At 34.9% G+C, this 25,232-nt stretch overlaps 1 protein-coding gene and 1 long non-coding RNA gene across 3 annotated transcripts; both read left to right on the top strand.

Moving 5' to 3' along the window:
- The first annotated feature begins 571 nt into the window (after positions 1–571).
- Positions 572–1,376, top strand: LOC131014813 (uncharacterized). Of its 2 annotated transcripts, none has more exons than XR_009098333.1 (2): positions 572–1,013; positions 1,093–1,376. It is a non-coding gene; the product is annotated as an uncharacterized LOC131014813 (long non-coding RNA). The 2 variants fall into 2 exon arrangements; XR_009098332.1 differs by having other exon boundaries at positions 578–829.
- Positions 1,377–11,769: 10,393 nt separating this feature from the next.
- LOC131014823 (putative 1-phosphatidylinositol-3-phosphate 5-kinase FAB1D) lies at positions 11,770–19,110 on the top strand. The gene is made up of 13 exons (XM_057942924.1): positions 11,770–12,063; positions 12,995–13,184; positions 13,283–13,316; positions 13,408–14,085; positions 14,182–14,329; positions 14,398–14,739; positions 14,857–15,588; positions 15,688–16,016; positions 16,123–16,249; positions 16,334–16,489; positions 16,567–17,733; positions 17,973–18,233; positions 18,320–19,110. Exons 2-13 carry the CDS (start codon positions 13,124–13,126, stop codon positions 18,722–18,724), a joined length of 4,440 nt encoding a protein of 1,479 aa, XP_057798907.1. The 5' UTR covers positions 11,770–12,063; positions 12,995–13,123; the 3' UTR covers positions 18,725–19,110.
- Positions 19,111–25,232: the final 6,122 nt, after the last annotated feature.

Genomic DNA, 25,232 nt, shown 5'->3' on the forward strand with positions numbered 1-25,232 from the left:
AAGTTATAATTCTAGCAATTTGATTTAAATAACACGATTTATAAAATCGGTTATAAATCTAAATTTTCTAATAATATTGATTAAATCAATAAACTGGTAAAACAAAGTCTCAAACGTATAGTTAAACCAATAAATTTAATTATTGGTTTCATTCATGACTGAATATTAAATCGCAGCTCTGTATCTCTTATACAGACTTTTGCTGAAATAATATTATCTGAACAAAATAATCACCATAAATAATTAAAAGAATTTTATAACTAATGCACATATTTAATCTAATATGTATTTAAAAGAGCGGGGCATCACATATATATATATATATATATATATATATATATGGTCAAGTTAAACAAAGAATGACCCTATGTATAGAGAATAAAGAATAAATCATAACCCCACATTTAATGGAGATTAACGGTTTTGATTCATTCCTAATTTCAATTTCTTAAATTCTAAATATTCATTATATATGAGTTTTAATTAATGAAAGGGCAAATCTATAATTTTCCAATCCCCCATATCTACCAAATCCCCCATTTACGATTACTATTCAAAGTCTCATATACAATCTCTCTCTCTCTCTCTCTCTCTCTATTCAAAATCGCTCACCATAATCGAAAGTTTGCACCTTCTTGTCAAGAAATCTGCTGCGCCACTGCGACTCTGAAAATCCGGCGACGTCGTGTCTTCCTCTGGAATCGACATCCCTCACCAATCATCGTCACACACCGAGGTCTTCGCTTTCAAATGATCGCCTCTGCTTTTAGGATTTCCGGCGAGGCTAGTTGGCGTCGTCGACCGAATTCGGCGTGCGACCGACCAAGAAGTACGACAAGAGGATGATTGTTGAGATCTACAAATTGATTGTTGATATTTTTTTGTTTTAATTAGCTATAATTCATATTTTAATTGATTTGTGATTTTGGTCTGCAGCTTTGCGTCTGCACTGCTATTTTTTTTTTGTCAAATTGAATGAGCAATTTGGAATTTTGGGGATATTCATGCGTCAAGTAAATCTGAATATATTTGTTCATTTAGATATTATATTCTGTTCATTTATAAATTGTGCTCTGTTCATTTATGTCTCAGTGGCCGGCGACCACTGCCCGATTTTGAGAAGGAGGCTGTGGTCAACCATGACTTTGAGAAGATGGAGGGCATGGAACGGCGGCCAATCGCCGGTCTTCTAGAGGCGGCAATTGGACTGGCTGTGGACGGAGTTCTCGATCGAACTGGCTGTGGACAGAGTTTTCGTCAAATTGAATGAGCAATTTTAGAATTTAGGGGATATTCATGCGTCCAGTAAATCTGAATATATCTGTTCATTTAGATATTGTGTTCTGTTCATTTATAAATTATTTTCTGTTAATTTATGTTCACGGCGAATAGCTTTTATTTCCGTTTCTGCTATGAAATCTGAGTTTTTTTGTTTTTTTAACATACTAAAACATTTTGAACATGCTTTAAACAATTACGAACATCTAAATAAACTATTTGAATTTCTCTTAATAACATAAAATATTTAACATAAAGCATTTCGAACAAGCGTAAAAAAATTACGAACGCCTAAATAAACAATTTGAATGTTTCTTACTAACATAAAATATTTAACATAAAGTATTTCGAACAGGCGTGAAAAATTTACGAACAACTAAATAAAAATATTAAAAATTTTATGATGCTGGAGACGTTAATGGAGTTTATGTTTCTGGATATTTCAGAGACGTGAATGGAATATACATTTTTCTGGAGTTCTGAAAAATTAATGTGATAAATAAATGAAAAGATATATAATATTGAAAGATATGGCAAAATCAAATCTTACTAAAATAAAGAAAGATAATTAAAGATACACACATCTTAATTAACGCATTATAAGATTAGTGAATGACATGATTATCCTTTTTGGCTATTAATATGGAAAAAGTCTACAAAAAATTCGGTCCATTAGATTAGTTTAATTGGAGAGTCTAGATTAATTTCTCTTTTCTCTAAATACTTATCATTCTCTGTTTAACCTTTCTATATATATATATATATATATATATATATATATGTTACGAATATTGATACAATTTCACGTAACCTCGCGACCGTTTTTCTTGTTGCCTTATAAAACACGATCACATTTGACCAAGAATTACGTGACCAACAAAACATCAAAATCATGATTACGTATTTCTTCCAAGATTCATTAAAAATACTGTTGAAAAACATTATATATTTCATTTCACAATAAAAACTTCGTACATATTTTAATTCCGTCTTTCATTCTATCCGAAAGAAAGAACGATAAACTTGGCCTTTTTGTTTGAAAACTAAAAATATATATCTTTTATATATATGATGACTGAAAAATCAATTTTCTCTTGGCTAGTGGTTAACAAGTTATATTGTATCAATTAACATTAATCTTGGTCATTTAGGGAAACTTTTGTTCTTTCGATGTATATGATCATTTAAGGAAATAATTATAGTTTAAAAATGCAATAAAAATTCAAAATGTAGATAGCATGTCAAAATCTACCCATCTTGACCTGCCAACAAAACAAAATTTGCTTTAAATACAACCCTAGCAACTTGCCTTCACTCACTAACATATTTGAAATTTAAAAATTGTGGGCCCCTCCAATCAGTCTAGGAGATTTTGTTTTTAATTTTTAAATTTTTTTAATTCTATAGAATTCTCTGAAATTGTTTGGTAGTTTATATATATACTTCCAAATCTTTATCTGTTCAAGCTGTAAACTTCTATTTTTAAATCGTATAAGCACATATGAAAAACTCTAACAAAACATAATATATAATGCATATATATATATATGATTCTCAACTACAATTCACAATCATATATATATGCAAAATATCCAAAAGTCAAGAATAATTAATTATCATATCTAAAAATCTATGCCACTTTGCACAAGTCATGATGCATTTCACAATCAATCATATAGAAGTTGGAATTTAATCACTCAAACATGTATTTACATTTTACAAAATGAATGATATGTTTAGAAGTTGATTGTCATGACGTTGTCTGCCCATATTGTCCTTGAAAAAGTAACACGCATTATTATGTGAGCTTCACTCTCTTAAAAATAATTAATAACTAAATATTTTTCTTAGTCATTTCACACATCACGCATACCAATTTTGAGCCATATTAATTGGTGATGATTTGTAACCTTTCTTATGGGCCGATGGATTATTTGTATATCTTGTTTTACATGACTTGTCTTCGTAGAATTAAATAATCAATAATATATGGGACAGATTAATTGGTTGAAATTCATGCCTCTTTCGATCGATTGGTTTTAAGCGTCGATGATTGAATAATACACAAAATTTATGCCATTTGCCGTGCAAATATTAGTTATTTGCGAATTCGTGTACAAAAGTATCACGAAAAAGTATTATTATCAATCATATACTGTTATTTAACGTGACATGATTCTATTTTATTTTAAGACTTGACATGATTCTATATTATTAATGACTAATCATATCTACATAGATGCTGCATCATTTTTAAAGGGAAAAAACGATCTGTAATATTGTTTCACATTAGATGAACAATATCAAGTAGTTAAGAAAGAAAATTTAATTTTTAGATAATTACATTGAAGAAAATGCAGCGCAGAACACACCCACACACACACATATATATAGGGATGAATTATACTACGTATGCTATATTTCGTGAGAAATGAGAATGATTGCATAAATCAGTATATAGTGTTGCATAAGCTGCAGTATAATACTGCATAAAATTTTTACTATGCAGTCATTACAAGCATCTTATGCAACATATATATTGGCTTATGCAATCATTCTTCATTCTCACCACATTTGTCCATTCTCATTTGATATTCTCCCTATATATATATATATATAGGGGTGGGCTACTGTGAGCGCACATCTTAAAATAAGAAATAAGAACAATTTTTAATATATGAATTTTATGTAGAACACGTATGAATTCGCTGTATAAAGGTATGAATTGTGAAAAATAAATTTTTGCTACCTTTGAGATTCGAACTCGGGACCATAAATTCATCCAACAGGATTACGAATCAACCGTAGATCTTGATTATCTAAGGGCTAAAAATGATTCTTATTTTATATCTTACGAAATGCTCTTATTTTAGCCCTTCCATATATATATATATATATAGGGTTAGGTTCAATTGAGATTTTTAAATATTTTGCGAAATTGCGAAACGTTGAACAAATCAATAATTGAACATGTTAATAATTTTGATGAACATGAGTTCGAATCCTGGAGTGAACATATTAAATAAAATATCTCGCGTTCATCAAAATTATATACATGTTCACAAAAAAATTTCGGCGAAATTGATAGCCATTTGATTACACAAAATAGATGGATGAGATCTAATCTCAATTCTACAAATATTTAGAAATCTCTCTCTCTCTCTCTCTCTCTCTCTCTCTATAAAGTGATTCTAGTGAGAATTATATTTTTCGTGAAAATGTGGGAATCATTATAATTAATGTATTAATTTTTAATTTTTCGATCGTCAAAATCTACGATTAATGTATCATCTTATTGAATGAGTTGCATAATCCAAATTCAAATTCTGAAGGGATTAAATATTTTATTTGTTTCGAATGCATTAATTTTAACAGGAGATGCAATAATTTTTACATCGAATGCATTAATTATAATGATTATTACGTTTTCACAAAAACAATAGTTTTTATTAATTAGAACCACACCATATACATATATAAGATTGAGTTAATGAAAAAACCTTATTAGAGTACAAACTAATACTATGTCCCACTATTTATGGCTCGTTACTTTTCGATACGGAGATTAAAGAGAATAAAATTAAGTGAAAAAGAAGTGTGGTCCACATGTATTTAGCAATGAGTTTAAGGAATAATTCAAACTAATTCAACAAATTAGATACACACTCATTCAAATTTAACAAAACCAATTGGGTAAATCATACGGAGACCAATTCTCGCTCAAGCCACCGTCGCTCACACTCAGCCGCGCCCCGCCGCTGCTAGGGTTTTTCTTAGAGGGGGTGGCTGGAGTAGGCTTTCGGCACGAATCGAGGCGGATCGCCTCGAGCTTCTCCTCGCATAAATCGACGCAACTGTAGTGGATTCTTCGGCGGTGGGGTGGTTGAGAGAGGGGTCGAGATGGAGAGTGCGACAAGGCCAAAGAAAGATGACGTGGGTGGAGGCGGCGGCGAAAGAAGAAATGTGGTATTTGTAGGAGTGAAACACACTAGGAATGCATGTCCTAGGCGGGAGAATGAATGAATTTGTTTTTTGTTGTTTATTTGTTGATTGGTGACTGATTTTGATCTTGGTATATATTGTTTGCTATCTACTTGTTGTTTGGAGACTGAATTTCTTGTTGGTATCTGTTGATTTTGCTATAAAATTCGAAAAATATGTGAATTTGGGATGAAAAAGGGCTAATAGTGGATTGTACACGGTGCTACGCAAAACTGTGTACCGAAATAAGCAACCATGCACGCAACCGTGTACGAAAGAGCTCGCCCCGTGTACGGTTGCTTCTTTCTGTACACGGTTTCGCGTGGCACCGTGTACAGTCCACTATTTCCAATTTTTCATCCAAATTCACCTGAATCCAGGGAAAAAAACTCCAGCAACCAATCAAACCAAACACATCTTAATGAACTAACAATTCAAATACATGAGCAATTCAAACAATTACCCCAAAGCAGATGGAATTGGGGTACACAATTCCCATATCCTACAAGCTATAATGTAGCAATATTTTTCTATTTCCTTAGTGGTCTTCAGTTGGTCCCGTTTCGGTGTTCCTCATATCAACCAGTCTAGATAAGCACATGCAAACACACCACAACTAATGACGTCCTGCTGGCAGAATTGCTTGTTGATCGGCATCATCACATATGCCATCTCTGAATCAGCAGCATGGACAAAGTGGTTGGGATTGTTTTCCCAATAACCCACGGTATGCAACAATCTAGGCATCAAACGAGTTATGCACTTCATCGAAGCTTGTTGACACTGTGTGACCCCTTCAACATGTGATAGAGAATCATAGACCTGAACCTCCCATCGGTCGATAGAAATTACCACAGTGCACCATTGACTTTGGTTGACATTACAAATGTTGGGGTCCCGGAGGGTTGACTGACAGGTGTATGGAGGGGGGGAGGGAATACACATGTGGGCTATTTTTCGCAAATCAACACAAACTTAACCAAATTTCAGTTCGAAATAGGTTGTAGACTGATACTGAAAATTCTTCAGTGATTTGACCTCATCGAATTCTGGGCTTAACTGATGTCCACGTAAGGCTTCAGTCTAGTTTGTAAAACAGAGTAGAGTTATTAATCTCTCTGACTATCAGTTGAGTCGTCAATAGGATTAATAACTCAGCAGCAGAATTTAAACTTAATGCGAATAGCCTTTAGAAAAGATTTTTCACTTGTAAAATCCTTAGCTACACTTTTCAATTAGTCCAGTTCAGTTGAAAACAGTTTAGCACAAGTAAAGGAATAACTGAAAGCAGATAAAGAACACAATGATTTTTACGTGGTTCGGAAACAACTTTCCTACTTCCACGGCCAGATGATTAATCTGTGGGCTTATGCTTAAAGGTGCACAGCAAACCTACCAATCCACTCTGAATTGGATTTAACACTTAGCACGCCCTGACACTGTCATGTCCAATCAGCAATGCTAAGGTCTTTGGAGACAGAACATTTGATCTGAACTCTCTGTTGGATTACCAGGTGCCAAGGAAACCGAACAGTTTAGTTTTCTGGTACTAAACAACAACCACTTAGCTTACCAGGTGCCAAGGGACCGAACTGTTTAGTTTTACTGGTACTAAACAACAACCACTCAAACACCCTTTTTTCTCAATTGAAAATGGGGTTTGGACTCTTCCAACAAGGACTACTGAGAACAGGCTCTCGAGCAATCCATCCTAGGCTTAAGATAAAACAAGAAGTGCCTAGTCTACTAAGAGAGTTTAGGTAATCAGCTAGGTTGATTTTACAACAATTTTTCACTTTCTTCTTCGATTCGAAATTTATCTATCTATGAAAGTGCTGACTCTTTAAATTGACAGAGCTTAAGCTTATATCTTCGAATCGCTGAAGATTGCAGTTGTTCCTCAAGCTCTATTTATAGGCGAAGTCTTGAATAGATCCGTTGGAGAGATGGTCTTCAGGATTTCTGCCGTTGTGAGAGGATGTCGTTTCTTGGGCTGAGGTGGCAATCTTCTGATACTCCATTTGACAGATATTTGAATTGCCTTGTCCTCGATGTATGGTGTTTCTGCATCTTTACACGCAAAGATGGGTTACTTATCTCGTTTATCCGTTGTTTATTTATTTAGTTAGTTTAGTTTTCGAATAATGAGATTTTGTCTCTTTTCTTGAGCTTTTTCATGTCTCTTGAGTTTGAGCTTGATTGTTGAAAAACATGAGTTGGATGAAATGTGTGTTGGGCTTATGATATGATTGTTGTTTTTGAAAAAAATTGTTGTGTGCCACTTGTTGATTTTGCATGTAGAGTTTGAACTTGTGAAAATGAGCTAAATGTTGTACCTCCAAGAACTTGAAAACGAAAATGAGCTTGTGAGAATTGAGCCTTTGATTGTCATACATTTACAATTTCATTTTGTTCTTGAGTGTAAATCATTTGAGCATGTGTGTTGATCTCTAGAACTTGCCATGAGTCATCTCTTGAAAATAAAAGTAGATGTGTTGTTAATATTGAAGTGATTTAAGGCTATCTTTGTTAGCCACTTAACTCAAATTGTGTCCAAATTCCCATATGATCCTAGTTTACCCCTTTTGTGCCCTGTACCCTTTCTTTGAATGAACCAATGATAAAGGGGTAGAACTTGGAGTGTTAGTGGTTGCTTTGATGAAGAAAAAAGTTTGGGAAATAATTGAAATTTCTTATCAAGCTTTGATTGAGTGAAAATCACTAGTCCCCTATGAGCTTAAAAAGAAAAAGAAAGAAAAAGAAATGAAAATGAATGTGAATAAAAGAGCATAAAGGGAAGTGATTTGCCTTTTGAATCATAGCCATGATAGATATCACTAAGGATGAAAATATGAAATGTAGGGATTTTGATTTTTGATTGATAAGAGAAATGGTGAAGTTGATTTGTTCATTGTGATTGAAAGATTGTGGGATGAGTCACTTTGCCTAAAAAACTACTCACCTTACCAAAGAGCCCTCATTACAACCCAATGAAATCCATTTTTGATATTTATTTATAACACATTGAAGTAAGTTAGGATAAATTGCAAGTCTATGGTAGATTGCTTGCATTGTTTCAATTTGAGTGCAAACACGTCAATTCTAAACACTTGAGAGTTGAGTGCACCATTGAAACATCCACCTTGTGAGGATTCAAGCTTGGATGCTATAATGTTGAACTCACTATTACTTGTGACTTCTTCGAATGCATTTCTACTTGTGATACTCTTTTGAAAGATTTTTGAAATTGTTGAAGCCCTTGAAATGACACCAATTCATGCTCACATGTTTGTTTACTTTTATTTGTCTTATCTTCGTCGTTTGGGGACAAACAACACTTTAAGTTTGGGGGGTTGACAAACATAGTTTTCGTACCTCATTTTCCTTCATATTTTGCTTGTGAGTGCTTGTTTGTACCTTAATGTTATGTTTTGTTGAGATTTGATGCCTGGTATAGTTTTTGGAGTGTTTTCAGGAAAAATCAAGGACTAATTGGAGGATTTTGAAGACATGAGATTAAAGTACGTCTCGAGAGGAATCCGTGAACGCAAACGGCGACCAAATCCGAGTCCGAACGAGGGAGAACGGAGCAAAATGAGCAGACTGCGCAAATGACTCACCTCTACAATCATACAACTCTAAATAAAGATTAATAAGAGTTCGCATGAATGAAAATTTAAAAAGATTTCTTTAACATATTATTATTATTATTATTATTATAATAAATGAAAATATGGATTTAAAAAAAAATATTCAGATAATTTGTAGTTGTTGTTGTTAACTATATCTTCGTTTAGCAACGGGCAACTTTTTTTACAACTAGAAGGATGAGTACTTAATTTAACAAGTGTGGAAATAAATAAATAAAATTTATATTTTTTGTTCGATTTATGTTTATATATACTGATATAAATGTTACATGTATCTATTGATTGTTTTCATGATTGATCAATAATAATTCGCATGAGTTATCTCAATCTGATTTGTGCATTTAGGGAAAGTGATGTTTACATTGTTTTCATTAAGAAAAAAGAAAAAAAAAAATATGGAAAGATAATCATCCTTATAATTTTCAAATTGACAGTTTTTCCCACCAAAGGAAAAATGTGTTTTTTTTGTTCATTTGTTGTTACAATTATTCCTTAATTTATCACGTGATTTACAAAACAAGAAAAATGAAAAAGTAACTGTCCGAATGTGCAATGATCACATTTAATAATTAAAAAAACTCTCAAGCAAAGAAGATAGAGAACTTGTATAAAAATAAAATAATAAATAAAAGTATTTTTGGGCAAATCACAATTTATGTCTTAAACTATTGGTTATCCTATTTTCTTTCAATTTTTATAATTACAATAAAATATGCGAATTATTTGAAAACTAACAAAAACATCCTAAATATCGTTAATACATAAGGAATTTTGACAAAGAAAATCACGAACTATTTCGAAATTGTAATTTTAACGTAATTTTTGAAGCGTGACGAAGTAAATCACCACTTTTTCAATTTTTGCAATTTCTTTCTCCAATTTTTTTCCGTTGTCAGATTGTTGAACTGGAGTTTAACGTGGAACCATGTAATATTTATGTTACAAAGTCGTTTGCAATAAAATTATTGAATATTAGAAATTAGGGTGCAAATATGGGATACACTTTATAATTTGAAGAAATTTTTAATTGAAATTGTACGAAATGGTATCGCTTAGGCCTCACAAAAAAAGACGTTGTCTTTACTAATTAATGTAAGCTCCAATTCAACACTCTGGCGACCGAAAAAAAAAAATTCGGGAGATAAAATTGCAGAAATTGAAATAAAGTTTTAACCTTTGCTTTCGAAACGAAAAAAACAGTCTTGTATTTACATCTCCAAATCATCCCGATTCATTCAAATTCAATTAAATTAATATGTATATGTTGAAATGCAAAAAAAAAAAAAAAAGGATAACTTCTTTTTTCCTGGTCGGGTCAACAAAGACATGAAATATTTAGATTTTTTTGATAAAATCAAATGGATTTACCCGGACCAATACACGATTTTCTTTTAGTCTTTCTAGGATGGGGTAGAAAAATTCATTTTTCTACCATACTATCTATCTCTTAGTCTATAAAGCTGTAATCTAGAATAAAGATAAACGCTTAAGTTTCTATATATCAATCTACAATATTCTCTTCCTATATGTGTATATTAATTCCATTTCCATATCAATATATTCCATATATTTTATGGAATTGACATAAGACCCAATTTGCTACATCTATTTGTTCCGCTCAATCTAAAATAATTCTTATTTTAGGATTCTAATTCCTTTCCTTTTACTAATAAGTAAGGGGAAACCTCGCCTATTTTTAACGCCATATGAAAAATGTGGTGATTTAATTTGTCACACTTCAAAAGTCATTTTAAAATTATAATTTTAAAATAATTCATGATTTTATTTGCCAAAACCCTAATAACAATAACAAACAACGTTTTTCGATTTAGGTCGAACCCTTACTAGGGGGTGGGTACTTTCCCCTATTAACACTTACCCAAAAACTCAACACCCACGTAAAAAAAATGCCATGTCATTTGAAAAAAAAAAGTATTGCTTCATGTGTCCATAAAGTATCTTCATAATTTTTCATTTTCGTCTCTCCATAAAACATCTTTATAATTTATTTTTAAAAAAAATTACATTAATTATCATCATTATAATTTCCACATATGGTCACTAATTGATCCATAATTTTCAGAAATAATCACATTAATTATTTTTTCAATTTATGGGACTCATTCTCTATTTATAGAACAAGTAACTTGTGTTTTTTTTAAACTCATATTCATTCATTCCCCTTAAGAAGATATTAACGGAATGGGTACTAGTATTAATTTCCATGTAGAGGTTGAGGGAATGCGTTAGAATTGGTCGTCCAAAAGGACCAAAACCAAACAATGAGATAATTTTGTTAATTTATAAATACTTAATCTATTTTATTATAAAGTGGGATCCTATACATTCGAGTGTATTGTATATTTAAATTGTACCCGACCCGAATCTTAACTCAGTTGGACTATATTGACCCATTTTTTCTTGAAATAACACTAACACTAATACGATCTTGGAATGACACTAATAGTACTATTTTATTTTATAAATGACACTATTTCGAATATAACACTAACACTATTTTATTTTAAAAATGACACTATTTCGAAAATGACACTAACACTTGATATTCGGGTATGATAGTCCAATTTGATCAGATTCGAATCAGAATTCAGGTCGGGTACGACCTGGGTGTACCGTACACCCAGGTTGTACATGAGATTTTATGTTTTATTATAGTACTTGTTAATGGTTCAAAATGCTTTTTTAAATGAATGATAATTTAGGATATAAACTATATTTAATATTTCAAATTTTAGAAATATTTGACTTCTAATGCAAACAAAAAGAATTCCAAGTGGCATCGTTCTACTTCTACCCACCTACATAAATTCTTGCTCCCCTTTGATGTAAAAACTAATAACAGTTGAATAAAATTCGAATTTTTGTTGTTGTGAGCAGCGAAGAACTGGCTGTGGGTCCCATTCATCTTTGGACAATCTTTCAAATTTTTCTTTATTACTTCTCCTTCTCAAAATCTTTGTTCATGCCGAGCTCGTTCACAAAATCTTTTGCTTTTTCAATGTCCCCTTTCTCAGCGACTTGAAATTCTCGAATGTCCAAGATTTTGGAATCTTTATGTCTTGAACAAAGGCACGTCATCTGGGATATGAAGATTGACGAAGCTAATGCTGAATTTGTGGGAATTTGTTTAAGGGTGAGATTCAAAATCCATTCTTTCCCTTTTATCTTCTTTGAAATTATCTTCTAACAGTGGAATAGTGGTGTTCTTATTTTTCTTTAATATATATATATATATATATATATATATATATATATAATGCAATTTACAGTTCTTTATAATGGATAATGTCTCCAGCTTGTATTTACATTGAGATTATTATTTTTTCAAATTTTCTTTTGAATGTTTATTTATTATTATTATTATTATTATTATTATTATTATCCAATCGTGAATTTTACAATGAAATTAAAATATTCATACTTAATTATTTTTCTTGTTGTAGTCACAAGAATTGGTTTATATTATAGCTGCAGATTGATGATTATACAGAATCTTTTAAGAATAGAGCTATGAAGCTGAAGGAATGGAAATATCAATTTTGCGTGTTGATATTTTCAAAACAATTATTGTAATGCAATTTTCAATTTGTTAAATCGTAGCTCTCTCTTTAATTTTATAATGTGCTTTAGTTTAAATCCTCTGTTTCTTTTTCCTTCACTGCCAATAATATCTATCTATATATATATATATATATATATATATATATATATATATATATATATATGCAATCATTATTTTCCACAAAAATGGAGGGTGGGGTGAAATTTTTGCTGTAAAGTGATGATTTTTTTATCATATGCTTTATGTATAAAGGTAATTCTTCTCTATACTAGATCTGGTATCTAGGCTTGAATCTTTCTTAATTTTCTTCAATATTTGTTATGAGCTCTTAAACAATTCATAACCTTTTAATTTCATTATCTGCTTGACTATATACTTGAATTCTTCTAGTTGAAAGAGATCAACATCATTTATGATGTTATTGATACCTAATCACTATGAAAATTTTCTGCAGTCTTGTTTTGTAGATGTTGTCATTAACTCATTGAGATTAAATATGCAGAATGAAAGGTATGAAATGTGAAAGATGTAACTTTGAGATTGCGTGAAGTTGGCAAAGTCGAGCAAGAGCACATTGCAAGTTTTTTGGTTTGGTTCTTAGTTAGGAAGTGTAAACTGAAGTTCTTTCACGATGCCATCGCTCATTCCTAGTGCTTCTTTGGAAAGCAGCCATAGTTCTTTATCAAGTTGCAGTGAGCTCTTGCTCTTATCTTTTTCTTTATTCAATCTAGTGTTCTCTCTCTCTCTCTCTCTCTTGATATCTTCCTTCACCGATAATCTTGTTTTTCAGGTGATATTTCATCAGACGTTAACTTTTATGACCGGTACATTATGCACATCTTCTCTTTTGGTAATATCTCGGATGATTCGCGTACTTGAATTTTGAGCTTGCAAGATTTGTTCATTCTCTTTCAGGCCGTACGTGGAAGACAGCAGTCAAGAAGATGTTTCCCTAAAAGGGCGTCTTGATAACTCAGACCTATCAGTTAAAACAAATGGTTTTCATCAAAATGGTAATTTGGCGAAACAACATATTTTGGAAGTTGGAAGGATCAATAGTTTTGGGAGCCTTAGAGAGGTAGAAACTGCTGAAGTTCCACGAGGAACAGACAGCAATGTCAGACGAGTGAGTTCATCCAGTGATGGATCTGCTGCATCTCTTCCGAATGATGAAGGGAATGCTGAATTCTGGCTTCCCCCGGAGCCAGAGGACTGGGAAGACGACGTGATAGGTAGGGTTGCAAGTTATGATGATGACGACGACGAGTGTGGGGATGGCGCCACCTGGGCTAGGCCTAGTTCTTTAAGTAGCTTCGAAGAAGAAGGAAGTGCGAGTTACAAATTCAGAGAGGAAAAGGTTAAGGCAATGGACAATGTTAAAAATGGGAAATTTATGGCTCTCGTTAGCCAACTAGTTAAGTCTGTTGGTGTCAATTCGTCCAGAGGTCAGGGCGAAAATTGGGTGGATATAGTGACTTCTTTATCATGGGAGGCTGCTGCATTTGTGAAGCCAAACACACATGAAGGTAAGGCCATGGATCCCGATGGATACGTGAAGATCAAATGCATTGCAACTGGTTTGCGCAGTCAAAGGTTACTATTTAGTCTTTGTTTGTTTGTTTGTTTTCTTTTTCGTCTGTACATATTGGATAATGCCATGAAAGCTTCAATCTTGTTTTTATTGTGTAGTCAAGTATTCAAAGGGCTCGTATTCAAAAAGCATGCTGCTCATAAACACATGCCGATTAAGTGCAAAAATCCTCGACTGCTGTTGATCCATGGCTCACTGGATCTTACTTCTGGTGGATTATCGTCGTTTGACTCAATGCAGCAGCAGGTAAAACTGAAACATTATCTCCGTATGAGAATATTTTTTATCTTTTTTGACTATGTGTCCTCTGACAGGAAAAGAGCAATCTGAAAACCATTGTTGATATGATAGAGAATTGCAATCCAAATGTTATCTTGGTCGAGAAATCAGTTTCTCGTGACATACAAGAGTCCATTCTTGCAAACAGAATGACACTGGTGTTCGATATGAAGCTGCATCGTCTAGATAGAGTTGCTCGTTGCATTGGTTCGCCTATCTTGTCAACGGAGCTTGCATTGGGTCAAAAGCTTAGGCAATGCGAGTCCTTTCATATTGAAAGATTCGTAGAAGAGCATGATGTTAGCAATGATGGTGGAAAGAGACCGAGTAAAACTTTGATGTTCCTAGAGGGCTGCCCTTCTCGGCTTGGATGTACAGTAAGTCTTCCTTCCAGCTTATTGTATATGCAAAGGAGAGCAGTTTGTAACCCGAATTAATACTTTTTGTTACGTTTTCTTGTGAAAAATGTTAGTTAACATATTCACTCCGTGCAGATCGTGTTGATGGGAGCAAGCAGTGATGAACTGAAAAGGATTAAATGTGTCATTAGGTGTGCAGTTGTCATGGCATATCATTTTATGCTCGAGACTTCCTTTCTTCTCGACCAGACCTCAATGTTCTCCACGATTTCTCCCTGTGAAGTGGTGGACCTGGCACTCAACAGCAAGAGATCAACTTTGATTGGCTCTGATGAGACAAACATGTGCGGTCCGAAGGAATCTGATGCACGACTAAACACACCATCCACACTTGCCATTCCCATTTCCAATGGTTTCCATCAAAACGACCCAGAAAACCTGATGTCGTCCTCAGAAACAGTTTCAGGATTATCTCTTTCAACATCAGTCGAAAAAGTTATGAACAATAGTTTTCCTTTTTTCACCGTCTCTTCTGAGAGAATTGTGAGCCCATTTGGTTTTAATGGAAGAAATTGGGATGGTCAGACTGCAGCTAAAATTGATGACATGCAAAAAGATGGATATATGGAGGATAATTCGTCCGAATTTTTGGATACGTGGAATCATAGTGACAATGCTGAAGATCACTTGCCTAGCAAGGATGGCATCTGTGCAGCGCTTGACTCCGAGAGCATATTAGTTCTGTTGTCCAGCCGCAATGCTTCAAGAGGGACTATCTGCGAGAAGAGTCATTTCTCTCATATCAAGTTCTACCGGAGTTTTGATGTTCCTCTCGGAAAGTTTCTGCGTGATAATCTGCTCAATCAGGTCCTTTTGGAACTTTAACTTTTCGAGTTATGTTAATTTAGTGATTTTCAGCTTATATTGTTCGTAATTCAAACCTAATGTAAAATCTTCATCTCACAGGGACTTCAGTGCAAGACTTGTGGAGAAACCCCCGATGTGCACTCTTTCTTCTATGCGCATCACGACAAGCAACTCACTATCCAAGTTAGACATCTTCCCGCTGGGAAGAGTTTGCCCGGAGAAACTGAGGGAAAGCTTTGGATGTGGAGTCGTTGCAGTCTCTGTCAAGATGGAAGCTCAAAATCTACGAAGAGGGTGTTGATATCCACTGCTGCCCATGGTTTATCGTTTGGAAAGTTTTTGCAGCTCAGTTTTTCAGATGTCTCTTCATTCAATTGTTCGTCCAGATGTGGCCATTCTTTCCATAAGGATTTCTTGTACTTCTTTGGGTACTACGTCAAACTTCATATACTTTTGTCGTTGTCCGATGCTAAATGTCTTCGTCACAAGTTTTCTAAAATGGTAATATTCATGCCTTCTTTGGTTGGAATTCAGACTAGGCCCCATGGTTGCTGTGTTCAAGTATTCATCAGTTGCGACTTGCTCAGTGTCACTGCCGCCTCAGAAGATGGAATTCAGCGCCTCGGTCAGAAGGGAGCTTCTTAAGAAGGATTCTGATGATGTATGCGGCTCTTATAATTTTATCGCTGCTTTATCCTCCCTCGGTGAATTTGTGATGCTTATTATGTCTTACTCTCTCTTTAAGGTGTATCTGCAAGGGATTTCAATGTTCATTGATATTGAAAAGTCGCTTAAGGAAATAGAAACTCGATATATTGGTGTAACTCTCAACATTCTGGGCTCAAGCATGGAGTTTTCCGATATTATTCTCATGCTGAAGCAGGAAAAGTCTCAATTTGAGGTTAGAGAATTCGTGATGTGATTTTACTTGTTTTTGTGATAAATGTCGTGTTCTAATTGGTTCGTGCAAAATGGTAGGTCGAAACTCAATGTGCTACTCAAGTTGAGAGTGAAGTTGATGCCGCGTCTAGGCTCCTAAGCTTGAACACGATCCGGTTGGAACTTCTTCTTAAATCATGCATATGGGATCGAAGGCTACATGCTTTGCTTTCATCGGACATCAAGGTGATCGGTTCTAACTCTATCGCCTCAGTATTCGTTGAAGCTAATGAATGTCCAGTTACAGAGATTCGTATAAACGGACAAGTTGAAGGATCCACGGGTGTGTGGAACGAAAATGGATCAACCATTGATGGATTATCTAATTCACATCACGATCTAGAAGAAAATCCCCATTGTTCGTTGTCACTGGACCTAGAAAACGACAAAGGTTGGATCTGGGCCCCATTTGCTGACATTCGACGCGAATACATGGAGGATCTGCAGAGAGGTTACTTGCCAAAGATTGAATCTTTCAGCAGTTATGCTGCAGAATCCGTCGCTCAGAAACTGATAAATGATGAGGGCTCCAGGCTGCACATTCCTCTTGGTGCCAACGGCTATATAGTTTCCGACTATGAGGATGAATTTTCGAGCATAATAGCTTGCGCTCTGACCTTATTGAAGGATTTTGAGGTAGCAGCAGACGATCTATCCGAGAATGCTCAGAGAGAAAGAGTAAATGACTCTAAACCGCACGAGAGCTCTCAGAGGCTGACGAGAGTGTTTTCTCTAACCACTTCTCGTTGGCCTTCGTTTGGTTCGTCAGATTCCGATGGTGTACACTCTCCAACTACCAACTTAGAAGATTCACACACATCAAGTTTTGACGGTCTGGATTTGCTAGACTCGACGGTTTCCTATAGTGCTAGCCACCCAGAAGTGTCTATGGGTTTGGGGAGGAAGCGCAAGTACTCCGTCATTTGCCTATTCGCGAGCCCGTTCCGTCAGCTGCGAGACCGGTGTTGTCCTTCTGAAGTCGATTTTATCGCTTCTCTAAGCCGCTGTAGGAATTGGGACGCGAAAGGCGGGAAGAGTAAGTCTTTGTTTGCTAAGACGCTAGACGATCGTCTCATCATCAAGGAGATCAAGAGGACGGAGCTCGATTCGTTCATGACATTTGCCACAAACTACTTCGAGTACATGAATGAGTGCTACGAGCTCGGAAACCAGACATGTCTTGCTAAAATCCTCGGAATATACCAGGTGAGTATCTCCATCTTTTTCATGATAGCCACTTCTTGTGTTTCGTGTGTTTCATACCGATGTTTTTTATGCGTTTCGTCTTGCATTTTGGTTACAATATGTCCACTTCTTGTGTTTCGTGAGTACCATACCGATATTATTTACACGTTTCATCTTGCATTTAGGTTATGATACTTCCACTTCTTTTTGTTTCGTGTGTATCATTCATATGTTCTGTATGCATTTCGTCTTGCGATTAGGTTACAATACGATCGCCAAAAAACGGGAAGGAGACGAGGCACGATCTTCTAGTAATGGAGAATCTCTCGTTTGGTTGGCATATATCGAGACAGTACGATCTCAAAGGAGCTCTGCATGCCCGACTCAACACGGACGAGGCGGGCGAGGTTCTTCTAGATCAAAACTTTGTCAATGACATGAGCGTTTCGCCTCTCTACGTTTGCAGGAAATCCAAACGGAATCTACAGCGTGCGGTATACAATGACACCAACTTCCTCAACGTGAGTTTCGCCAAAATTATACTACAATTTTTGATGATTGACTTCATGTCCCATCACTGACTATCTCGTGCTCGTTTTGTTCTCAGACGATCAACGTGATGGACTACTCGCTGCTTGTGGGGGTGGATTCCCAACGTCGTGAGCTGGTATGTGGCATCATCGACTATCTCAGGCAGTACACGTGGGACAAGCAGCTCGAGAACTGGGTGAAATCCTCACTCGTCGTCCCCAAGAACCAGCTCCCAACAATCATCTCCCCCATCGAGTACAAGAAGAGGTTTCGAAAGTTCATAAGCACCCATTTTCTAACCGTTCCGGACCATTGGTGCTCCCACAGATCATCCGACCCTTGCAAAGTCTGTGGCACGGCCTCGGACAATGGCCTGCAGCAGAAGAAACGGGGGAGTCGGGATGACAGCTCGTGCCAGATGTTGTCTCAAAAGCAAGGCAAACGCGAGCCATGTACTCTAAAGTTGGAGTCCTTTGCCTGATTTTTCTAGTTGTTCGTCGCCGTTTTGAAGTCTACTATCTATAGAAGGAGGTTCAAATGCGAGCACCCTTATTTAAATTGAGAATGCGTGAACCATTTTCAGCCTTTCGAATATGAAGATCTACGACAAGTACATCTCCTTCGTGCGTGCAGTGTAGTGTTCTCACAGAAAAATGTAGTTCTCACGAGAACAAACCCTTCTGTTTATATGTTGAATCCGGCCCACGTTGTACATAGTCGATCCCCTTCTGGCCTGCATTTATTTCTGCAGTTAGTTTTGGGGCGTTTTGGTGTTTTTACACGTCTTTACATATATTTTTCTTTTTGTATGTATATCATTTTGAACAACTGTAAAAATGGAATGGAATTGGCAAAAGTCCTTTGTTCGCCTTTTTGTAGCGAAGGTATATGTTCAGGCAAGTGTGTGTATTGTGTATTTTAGGTGCAAGAAGGAACTGAATGAAGTTGCTCACGGTTTGCCCGCTGTGGCATGGCTGGTAAATGTGGTTAAGTTTATATGCAAAATTAGAAATGAACACAAATTTGTAAAGTAGGTCTTGGGTGAGACCGATCTCACCTAAGAGACAGTCTAACTCGACCCTCCACGTGGCAGGAGAGGAGTGGCCGAGGGCACGAGCGCAGAGATGAGGGCGCATCGGCACGAGCGCGGTGTGGGGGCGTACCGATTGGAAGGAGAGGCGGCACGGGCATGGGGCTTGGCGGCACGTAAAATATGCATACGAGGCCATATAATATATTGCAGCATGTGAAGAGTACGTCATTAGTGGTTGAGTGAACTCTGGCAAAACAAATATTATGCGCACAGGTTGGACTAGGCCTAGACTCGTCTCTGCAACTCCATTCCACTTGATTCAAAATTTTATCCCAATTTTATTTAGGGTGATTCTAGTCATAGCCTCCATTTTACTTCTTACATCCCCTTTTAAAAATATTATTAATAATTAATTAAAATTTACTAATTCCTCTATCCATAAAAAAAATATCTAGCATTTTTGGTATACACATATTTTAATAAAATTGGTGGTGATTTTTATGTAATGGAGAAAAGATCTCATCATTTTTTAAAATGAGTGGTTGAGATTGAATTGAGGGTGATTTTTTTTTTTTTTTTTGTAAATAAAGTGTATTTGTAAGGATAAAAGATAAAAAAAAGATATGGATCCATGTTCAAAAAAGGAATGTGTCATACTTTTCGTGGATGGAGGAAGTATTTTACTCTATGGGTGTATTTGTCTTTTTATCTCTCTAAATGGAGGAATAATATAATGAGGTATTAACTTATCACTTAAAGTGAGGACCACATTTGTTATATCTTACTATTTGGTTTGAAGGATAATATATCTACTCCTTAAGGTGGTATAAAATTATACCACCATCTCTTAGGTGTAAAATTATCCATTTCCTAAGAGATAAGGGGCTGCCTGAAAAATTATACTCCCTTCGTCCCACTTAAATTGGCACACTTGCATTTTTTGTTTGTCCCACTTAAATTGACACTTTCCTAATGGTCCCTACTTTCTCTACTCATATAAAATAAGTGGACCATACCTACTTTACACTCTTAACCCTTTATTCTTAATCTTCGTGCCCAACTCAAAAGTGTCAATTTAAGTGGGCGGAGGGAGTACATCAAAGCAAACAAAGTATAAGGTGATAAATATAGTTTATCCCTCCCTTATACCTCAAAGCAAACACACCCTATATTTTATAGCCCTCAAATTAAATTACATTTTAAATTAATAATTTTGTTTAAATAAATCTAAAAGAATAAATACGTATAGCCCCTATCGTAATATGAAAATATTTTTAACTCCCCATCATAATTTGAAGAAGAAACACATTTATGGATATATAAATCCTAGAAAGAATTGTATAGCACCCCAACTCAAAATTCTAAGAACCACGTACAATAAAATCTAACATAACTCGATGATCATTACTACAATCAAAAAATCATTTCAATATCGTCAAAGCTTCTTCATTTATCAAAAGCAAATCAGCCTACGTCCAACTCGACATAACAACTCCTTACCTCTCTTGTCCCATGTCCCAAAGAAAGAATCAGATAAAGTGCATCAAAGATGACAGATGAGTCAACAAGTTCATAGTTATATATATAGTTCCCCCATGCAATGCATGTATGCTATCCGTTGTTGCTCCATTTCATATTCATTTAACTCACTCTAATTTCCTCCTAAAACCTGATCAAGAGACATAATTTTATGTTGAATAATCTAGAATAAGATTGTGAAAAATCTTTAAAATCAAATTTTATGAATGTACATCTAGACTGTAACAAATGAAAGCAACATGGTGGATGGTACTTCAATCATTTTTTCTAATTAATTGTTTTGTTAATAATGACAAACCTAAATATAAAGATAAAAAAGCAGCCAGATATTTGGTTAGATCAGACATTAGGGGACTAACCTCATCAACAACGACAATTGCGAATTCATCATAATAGCAACTCAGACCAGCAATAAGTAATGCAATCAAATGAATCTGACCGTATTTCCCTTTGTGAACCTTTAGAAAATACTTCAGAAGATATTAATTAATTTAATTTGAGGGCTATAAAATATAGGATAAAATAGTAAAATTTTAATTAATTATTATTATTATTATTATTATTATTATTATTATTATTATTATTATTATTATTATTATTATTATTATTATTATTATTATTATTATTTTAAAAAGGGAGTTATAAGGAGCAAAATGGGGGCTATGAATAGAATCACCCTTTTATTTATTTCTTTTTATATGTACGAATTGTCACGTTTATTAAAAATAGTTATGACTTTTGCGATTGAACTTTTAACAATAAAAATTATCACTTTTATCAGAAACATTGTTACTTTTATATAAAATAAGGGTTATTTGCGTGTGAATACACGAACTTTCAGTATTTTCTAATTTTTTTTCCACGAACTTTATTTTTGAATCTAAATACACGAACTTAGTATTTTTCTGATTTTTCCCATGAATTTAATTTTTCCTAAATTGATGCTGACATGGCCGTTGGAGCTGCTGGCGTGGAATGGTCGTCATAATTATTTGCGTGCAAATACATGAACTTTTAGCATTTTTTTTATTTTTTTTGCGTCGTCACATCATCTCCGGCGGACCGTCCGTCGCCCACAGCGTCGGTGATTTAGCGACAGAACATGTTTTCCATCGGTAAAGTGAATACCGACCACTTTTACGGCGACTGATGGCCACCGTCGGTATCTGTCCAGTTTCTTGTAGTGTTAATGCTTTTCAAAATATAAAATATTTGTACTTTATCAACCAAAATCATACTTTAATTATAAGTGGTGATTAAGGACCTATCTATTCGCCATAACTCCAGCCGACTTCGATGCCCTCGGACCATGAACAACACTGTCGAGTCAGGTTTATTGAAGACTAATTCTACCCCCAATTAGAGACATAAATTAGAGAGTGGAGAGAATTGACTGAAATTAGCAGAGAAGGCAGCGAGAATTGATAGAATAATGAGTTTACCTTTGATTTTTTTTAAAGAATTTGTGTCGTTTACGGAGAATGGGATGAATTCTATGGCTTTATTCTTTTTTAAGGGTTTTTGTTGTTTCACGCAGTGGGCGGGGTACCTCTTTTAATTTTATTTCATCTTTTGTCAACAAAAAAATTATAGAAATTAAAATATTGACATGTATATGACACTTAAATAATACTAGGCTACATAGACGGCAAATCAATTTTATCATGGGAAAAATTAGAAAAACACTAAGTTCGTGTATTTAGATTCAAAAAATAAAGTTCGTGGAAAAAACTAGAAAATGTTGAAAGTTCGTGTATTTACATACAAATAACCCTATAAAATAATTATCTCTTTTATTATTGGTACTTTTAAGCATAAACACTGTTAATTTTTATTTGAAATACGTTATTACTTTTTTTTATAACAATGATCACTTTTATATAACAAGTCATGAGTCGAATGAGGGGTCGAATTTGATTCGGGTCTGGATTGAGTTTGGGTGCTTGTGCATTGGAGCTTTTGTCTTATATGAATTATACATTTTTAGGGGAATATGAATTATATATAAAGTATATAAAAACAATAGGGTAAATACAACTTTAAACTTAAAATTATTTCTCCACTATCAATTATATTTTGAACTATTAAAAATATTTTTTTAAACCTTGAATTATCAATTTTGTATCAATTATACCATTTTAGCCATTTTTTTTTGCTCCGAAAATTTGATGTGGCTCGTCGGATGCCATGATGTATTTAGAATTATATTTTTTTTAACCTACATTATATAAAATAACGTCATTATATACCTTACTAATTGAAAATTCAAAAGGTGAAAAATGGATTAAGGATATAATTGATACAAAATTAATAGTTCAAAGTTTAAAAAAATATTTTCGATAATTCTTGATATAATTGATAATGTGAAAATAGTTAGGATTTAAAGTGATATTTACCCTAATTAAACAATATGACTAGTTCAACAATATATATATAAATAGAGTGTATGTAATACTAATACAAAACCATATATGCATAACTAGACAAACTAGGCTGAGCATCTCGAATCGAAACAATTGCCTTTACCATAACCAAAACCGGATCAACTATTGCATATTATAAATCGAGCCGAACCAATAGTTGTTCAAAAACCGATCAAAACCAAGCCAATGAAAAACGATCAATTTCGATCAATTTTCGAATCGAACCGATACTAATTGTGCGACGTTTTGGCACTCGACCATCAGCAATACTCCTATTCGGTACCAAATCAACTTGTCTATCTTCAATGATTTCTCTGAAATTCTCAAATTCAAGAACCCTAACGATAGGAGATGTGGCATGATTGAGACAGCAGCCACATGTCAATGTAGTCCATGTGAAAAGCAGGGCTGCATTTGGGCAGCAGCCTAAGCTTATCTTTAACCTCAAATTCAGACAAACACACAACACAGTCAAATGGGTCGTCCTTCACGCCTATGATTGCTTTGTAATTGAACACGAGAAGCGTGTCTATGAACGATTGGTCAACACCGGAATCATGGAGGTGGAAGAGCTATTGCAGCTGCACGCTTAAATTCTCGATTTCATCGGAATTTCTGATTGCTGGTCTAACCAGAAATCTCACCAGAAGGTGAAGCAATCCGGAGATGAAAAAGATGATTGAAATAATTATGATGATTAGCATAACACTAGGGCTGATTTTGTTGTTCAACCCGTAATCGGAGGTAAATATTATATATATCGGTTCCTTCGGGAACCCATGGTAGAAAAACCAAAATCGAACCGACACATAATCGGTTCTTGAATAACCGAACCGAAAAATGATTGGTTCGTTTGATTTTTTTTTATCCAGTTTGATTTTTATTCTCCCTAAATGTCGATGAATAAAAGTGCTTCAATATGAATCATGGACGCCCAAGCTTCTCAGAGAGGAAGCCCAAGGAATAACGATAATCCAAAATTTGAATCTTAAAGTAAACAAGTGCCAGAGCTTTGGTAAGTAAACAATTGGATAAGGAAGCCCATGTGTACATGAATCACGTGTATCGCACCAGATGGTGTCATTGATTGATGACATCTATCTTTAAAATCTTTTTTTAATAATTTTTTTTTGAAGTATTTTGTAATAGAATTCATTTACAAGATTCTCTGAAGAAGAAATGGGGAGCTTCAATGTGTTTCTACTGATAGTGACTCATTTATCATTTTGTGATCAAGACCGATCATCACTAAATTCAGTCTCCAACGTCGCTACGTCATTTTAAAATCTGTAACAAATTGCTTTTACTTTTATTCTGTTCTCAAACGTAGCGTTGTTTCCCTTTCGTCTTTATTGTTACTTGTTGAGCTTTGTTTTTTGAACAAATTAAATAGGGTTTCTCGTGTTGCCTATTAGATTTGATCTCGTCATTCATGCCTATCATTTAAAAAAAAAGATATTTATACGATATCATGGGTTAGAGTAAATCAATAGGATTATAAATAACATATTCTTTTGGGCCCTGATGAGCTTAGCTTTTATCATGGGTCCATCTTCAAAGGGAAATTAAACATAATATCATCTACATCAGAATTATAATTTGAAAAGAAATCAAAATGCTAAAAAAAAGCGAGGTCTGAAACACGTCAAGTCCGTGCGACGTGCCTCGGCAGATTGGCGCAAGGTTGTCGAAGAAATGAGGCAACGGAGCCAAGTGTTGATGAGAAGCAACACATCGTGCGGGTGAGTACCGGGCGAGACACAAATGGCCGATGTTGAGTGGCATCGGGAGGTCAGAGCAGACCAGATCGAGAAGTCAGAGCAGACTAGCTCCGGAGGTCAGAGAAGACCAGCTTTGGAGATCAGAGCAGACCAGCTCTGCGAGGTCAAAGCACACCAGCTCTGGAGGTCAGAGCAGACCAGCGCGGGGAGGTCAGAGCAGACCAGCTCTGGAGATAAGCTCTGGAGATGAGCTCTAGAGATGTCGATGGCTGG

This window comes from Salvia miltiorrhiza, chromosome 1 (assembly GCF_028751815.1).
Source record: "Salvia miltiorrhiza cultivar Shanhuang (shh) chromosome 1, IMPLAD_Smil_shh, whole genome shotgun sequence".
Lineage (NCBI taxonomy): Eukaryota > Viridiplantae > Streptophyta > Magnoliopsida > Lamiales > Lamiaceae > Salvia > Salvia miltiorrhiza.

What these genes read in the sequence shown, in the direction of transcription:
- LOC131014823 (XM_057942924.1), top strand. Translation starts at nt 13,124, where the DNA reads ATGCCATCGCTCATTCCTAGTGCTTCTTTGGAAAGCAGCCATAGTTCT. An exon ending in CTTCTCGGCTTGGATGTACA is followed by an intron (nt 14,740 to 14,856) that starts GTAAGTCTTCCT and finishes CACTCCGTGCAG; the next exon opens with ATCGTGTTGATGGGAGCAAG. An exon ending in AAATCCTCGGAATATACCAG is followed by an intron (nt 17,734 to 17,972) that starts GTGAGTATCTCC and finishes TCTTGCGATTAG; the next exon opens with GTTACAATACGATCGCCAAA.